At 27.1% G+C, this 5,493-nt stretch overlaps 1 protein-coding gene across 1 annotated transcript; it reads right to left on the reverse strand.

Annotated features, from left to right (window-relative positions):
* Window positions 1-2,216: 2,216 nt before the first annotated feature.
* Window positions 2,217-3,922, reverse strand: LOC109339164 (early nodulin-like protein 1). Its single transcript, XM_019576572.1, has 2 exons — window positions 3,512-3,922; window positions 2,217-2,756 (listed from the first exon to the last, which is right to left on the reverse strand). The coding sequence occupies exons 1-2, from the start codon at window positions 3,702-3,704 to the stop codon at window positions 2,377-2,379; spliced, it is 573 nt and encodes a 190-aa protein (XP_019432117.1). The 5' UTR covers window positions 3,705-3,922; the 3' UTR covers window positions 2,217-2,376.
* Between the last annotated feature and the right edge of the window lie 1,571 nt (window positions 3,923-5,493).

The raw sequence follows: 5,493 nt of genomic DNA on the forward strand, positions 1-5,493 counted from the left end.
ATATAATATTTTGTGTTAATATTTGTAATTTTTAGTTTATTTTATTCGGTTAGTCTAATATTCAACTTTTATTAAATACAATTTTAAAATAAAAAGATAATGAAGGTAAAATAAGAAGATAATATCATATGTTTTTTTATAGAAATAAGAAGATAATGAGGATAAAATAGGAAATCACAAATTATATTACAGTGAGGTGGTTATTTTATGTTTTCCCTTTATAGAGTATTATAGATTTTATAGAGTAGTATAGATGTAATTTAATGTATTTTAGAAATTTTAACACATAACACAAAATGTTGTCGTAGAATGTCATATCAACCTACGGTTATTATATCACCATGGTGAAGAATACTAGGTGTTCTAGGATCCTACATTTAATTGGTCGTTATGGCCGTTACGGGATTGCTTCAAGATTCTCCACGCCAGTTATATCAGCAGTTATGATTTCAATGGTCAAATGTTATCACATTCTCATTATCCAGTGGGGTGACTGGAATCCGTACCTTATTTTCGAGCATTATATTTTAAATATTCCAAAAGTTAATTATTGATGTTATAAGAGTTTTTCATGATTGTATCATTCATCATTTATATTTAATTATTGATTCTTAATAAATAAAAATAATTCAAATAAATGGTGAATAATACATTGATTGTGCATAAATCTTTAAACTATCATAACATAATTATTATACTCAATTTATATAGTTAAATATAATTTGAATAAAATAATTTCATTTAATATATACTAAAAATTGAATTAAAAAGAAATATACTGATATTTGAAGAAAAATAAGATTAATAAATAACAATGTAATTAGAAATTAAAATATGAATATCTATTTGATTTCTAGAACATTAAAAGAGATTAAATAGGAAAAAATATATATTTTCCTACAAATTCTGCTATATCATAAGAATAATCATGTCTTACAAATTGATACTTTATTTATTAATGATTAACTTACAAATGATATATGTCACTTTCTTTTTTGATGATTTGTAAGAAAATATATCATTGATGTAAGGAAATCAAAACATAAAACACTATAAAATATCATCATCAAAGAAAATCAAAACATTAGAAATTTTAAAATGGGAAAGTATTTAATGTATGGAAATCAGCCTAGATGGCCAGTCCATAACAGTATACCAGCAAAGTTTTTTTATGGCATTTAGAAGAAGGTACGTAACTAAGTCTCATAGAGAAAGGTTGGACGGTAAAAGTTTCTATGAATCCCAATACTAAAAACATTTTATTCAGCATATAATTAAAACTAATGCATGCTTACACCAAACTGAGCTGTATAAGCTATCGATCAAAGTGCATTGCATTTTTCAATTCACCCTTTTGACTCTCATCAATTCTATGAATGGTAGGTCGATCGTTTGATTCATTCATCTTTGTTCAAAAAGGAATTTGAGTGTAATGGTAATTAAACTTTATTACTAGAGCAATAATGACATATTGTTTTTTGTTGAAAATTAAAGCACGACTTAAACATTGGAAATTTGCAAAACAGCTAAATTAATTCAGTAAACTACTTCAATTGAATGCTATTCTAACCACTGAGATTTGACAAATTCTCCATAGCTGTATTATATGAAGGGTGAGTCACTTTGAACTTGCATTATATATTTGGTAACGTTATGAAACTAATATTAAATGTGAAGATGTTTGATACTAGATTTAACTAGCTTAATTGGCCCTACTGTATAATTATTTTTATTCTATTAATATCTCTAAATTTTTTTACTAGAATATATCTCCTAAATATGACAATTGTTGGAAGAAGTAGCAATGCATCCCACAAGGTTCCTATAAAAAAAATTACTTTTTTTACCTAGGAGATAAATAATTCCCAGAAACCTCATCTACATCCTCTATCATACATTGTCTTCCAAAGTAGGATAACAGATAACACACCCATAGTCCAACGTAATCTGTATAAACGCATTCCCATAAAAACAGAATCATCTGTTCACTCAAGAGATTTTTGAAATTATTCAACCTAACAAATACACATATTTGTAATTTATTACAAACATCAAAATTTATATATCCTTCAAGAGAATGACATATACTATATACCAACAGTAAAGAATATTATTTGATTAATATCTAAGAATATAGAACAATTAGATAATTGTAGAAAAATAAATATGAATTCCTTCAAAGTTCAAACATTAAACGATGGACTAATGCAAGTAATGACGCCCAAAATTAAACCAGGACAATAAACAAAGATCAATACACATTGACCACAAAGAAAAACAAATGGAAACATAGACAATAAAAAACAAAGAAACTTTGACAAAGTTCAAATGACCCATTGAAACCATAAAACAACTCAAACTTCACTAACTACAGATTCAAAAAAACAACACCATCCCAAAACCAAGTGCCATAGCTACACCCACAGAACCACTCAATGTCAAAGAAGCAGCACTCTGAGTTGGAGCCGGTGCAGGAGCATGGTTCTCAGAATGGTCGTGGGTACCAGGAGTTGAGGGAACATTTGAAGGAGATGGTGCTGATGAGGGTGGTGAAGAAATGACGACAACAGCAAGCTTTTGACCTTGTTTGCAGTGATCAACTTGGCCACTGATGAAGTAGAATGGACCAGGCTTGTTCAATGTCGTTTCAGAATCACCTTTTTCCATGTTGTGAATTGGATGCGATGTGTTACAAGTATCGTAGGCTTCTTCGGTAACTACGAGCACAGAATCATGACCTACTTGGTACTTGAAATCTGCAAGCATATTTTGGGTGACAAATCAACAATAAAAATATAGCTTTAAAATAAAACAAATGAAGATTCTTAAATTGATTTCAGAAAAGTCTAAAACATTGGTACCAAAAAGTAATTAAAATCATGATTTTGTAGTAACAGTTACAAGGTAATTCAGGGCATGTTGGGAATATAAACAATTGCAGCAAGAAAGGTAATAATGGAGGACATGCAAAATAATACATCAGCTAAATTTAAATATATAAACAAGCAATGATCAAGATATTGTGATGTCAATAATTTCAGCAATTGAATTGTGATAAAAAAAATCTTTCATGACGGATATGGGACCAAATAAGGATATCTGTCCAAAAAAGGTCTAGTCTCATATTCAAAGACAATCAAATCACACACCTTAATTTAATTTTTGGTAATCTCCATTAAATTGAAGACAATTTTAATGGATTGAGACGCACAAAAAATACAAATAAAGGGCAGGCAATCACTATTCAATTCATCAAGCATATGATCAAAAAAAAAAGTGTAAATCGGTGACTGGACAGTGAAAATAGGTGAAAATTAAGATATAATTTCCTACCCAATTTTGTTTATTACATACCTTGTTTAACATAACCTAAATAATTTCTTCTGACATAAAATAATAAAAAACAAGGAATTGTATGAACATAAATCAAGACTATATTAAAACAGTTCTAAATTTAGTGAAAATGTATTAAATTTTAAACATAAAAAATATAAATGATAAAGAAACTCACATAGAGTGTCATTGACTTTAAACCTAGTCTTGGAAGCCCAGTCATTGTAGCTAACGTTCGGCTTCAGAACCCACCCTTCATTGCCACCAACATAATACTTCGTTGCAGTGGCTTGAGATAAGGAACTTAGAATCAACACTGGTATCACCAAAAGCAAAAGGCTTAAAAAACTTTGACCAGCTCCCATTGCCATTGCACACACAAAGATTGAAAAATTCTCTAAAGAAAATACCAAAAGAAATTGGTATTGGGAGAAAGGAGAATATTGATGTGGGTGTGGGAATATAATGTCGTATATATAGTGGAAATTGGACGGTGCTGACCGTTAAGGAATAGGGTCATTAGAGCATTAAAATTGGATTTGATGGGTGCATTGTATTTCATTAAGTGTGCGTTTCCAAAAGAGGCCCGCTATTAATTATGAGTGTAATTTGCAAAGATATATCTATCATTCATTATTTTAGAGCTAAGAATTAATAAACATGAAAATGAACGGAATGATATAGCGATAATATAAAAAAAATTATAATAACATATATATTTTTAATTAATTAGACGTTTTCAATATTTACAAAGCAGCACAAGACTGTTTAAATTCTGCTTTGAATAAAAATATTTTTCAACGTTTTTCTTTTGTTGATGAAACTTTTGTATTATTTTTTGAATGGGAAATTACCTTGACCTGCTTTACTGTTTGACTCTTACAAAGAACACGACTCTTTAAATTCTTCCCTTCATACGACGCGCACGCAAATCATGCATTTTTTTGGAAGAACAAACTTATATCTTTTTTGACTCAATTAATAAATGAATGCAATATTGACGTACTGTGTAAAGAATCATGTATAATCAGTGTATAATTTACTTTTTATTTAGATTACTTTTTCTGAAAAGTCAAACATAATTAAAAATAAATAGTAAATAATAAAATAACAGTGTAAAAAACTTTTACATACACTATCAGTATATAGATGAATATATATATATATATATATATATATATATATTCTTATTAATCTTCGTCATATCCACACAAAAACGAAATGTATCACAATGTGATACTTTATTTATTAATGATTGATTTGTAAGTAATATGTGAAACTTTCTTATACGTAAGAGGATTTGTAGAAGAATTTAGTAAAAGAATTTATTATTACTAATAAATTAAAGGAGCATCTAAAATTTACTTTTCAGAAAACTATAACATTTAGAAAATAAAAATATTTTAAATAATTTGTTTACCGATTTTATCATTCATAATTTTAAATATTACATTATTATTCCATATTTCTATATTATATATTTTTAGTGGAATAATACTATAATCATATGTAATCATATAAAACAAACAAATAAATTAAATATTGCATGTTCAATTATAAATAAAATATTAATTTAAGTGTTCGAAATTTTTTGCTTTATATTGTTTATATATTTATTACTTCAATAATCATTATTTAATTCATAAATAATAAATAAATATTATATATCTTTTATTCATATTTAAATTCCAAATCTAACTTTATTCGAATATATTTTAATATAAAAAATACATAGTCACAAGCATTAGCTACTTTGATAACCACAAATTCACATTAGTATAATTTCATTTTTTTTAAATAAATTAGTTATCTAGGTACTATCATACCAATACTAATGATCAATAAAATATTGTCTAGTGGTGTAAGCCCAACTAGATCCCCAATGTCAAGAGTTTGATTCATGAGAGTGATATTTATTGGGAGATAGTCATAAACCCAAAAAATATTAGTTTCTTACACAAAAAAGATGAGGAGATATCATTCATAGTACCAAAAACATACTTGTACTAATGCATTCAGAAAATCTCATCAAAACTCGAGTGTGATTTAACATCAATATTGAAATAAATTTTTAATTATTCTAAACAAATAAATTATTTATTTATAGATAAACACATTTATGATATGAGATGAACACATGCTAAAATTATCAAAATGTTA

The sequence above is a fragment of the Lupinus angustifolius genome, unplaced genomic scaffold (genome assembly GCF_001865875.1).
Source record: "Lupinus angustifolius cultivar Tanjil unplaced genomic scaffold, LupAngTanjil_v1.0 Scaffold_60_26, whole genome shotgun sequence".
Classification (NCBI taxonomy): domain Eukaryota; kingdom Viridiplantae; phylum Streptophyta; class Magnoliopsida; order Fabales; family Fabaceae; genus Lupinus; species Lupinus angustifolius.

What these genes read in the sequence shown, in the direction of transcription:
- LOC109339164 (XM_019576572.1), bottom strand. Translation starts at nt 3,704, where the DNA reads ATGGCAATGGGAGCTGGTCAAAGTTTTTTAAGCCTTTTGCTTTTGGTG. An exon ending in TAAAGTCAATGACACTCTAT is followed by an intron (nt 2,757 to 3,511) that starts GTGAGTTTCTTT and finishes ATATGCTTGCAG; the next exon opens with ATTTCAAGTACCAAGTAGGT.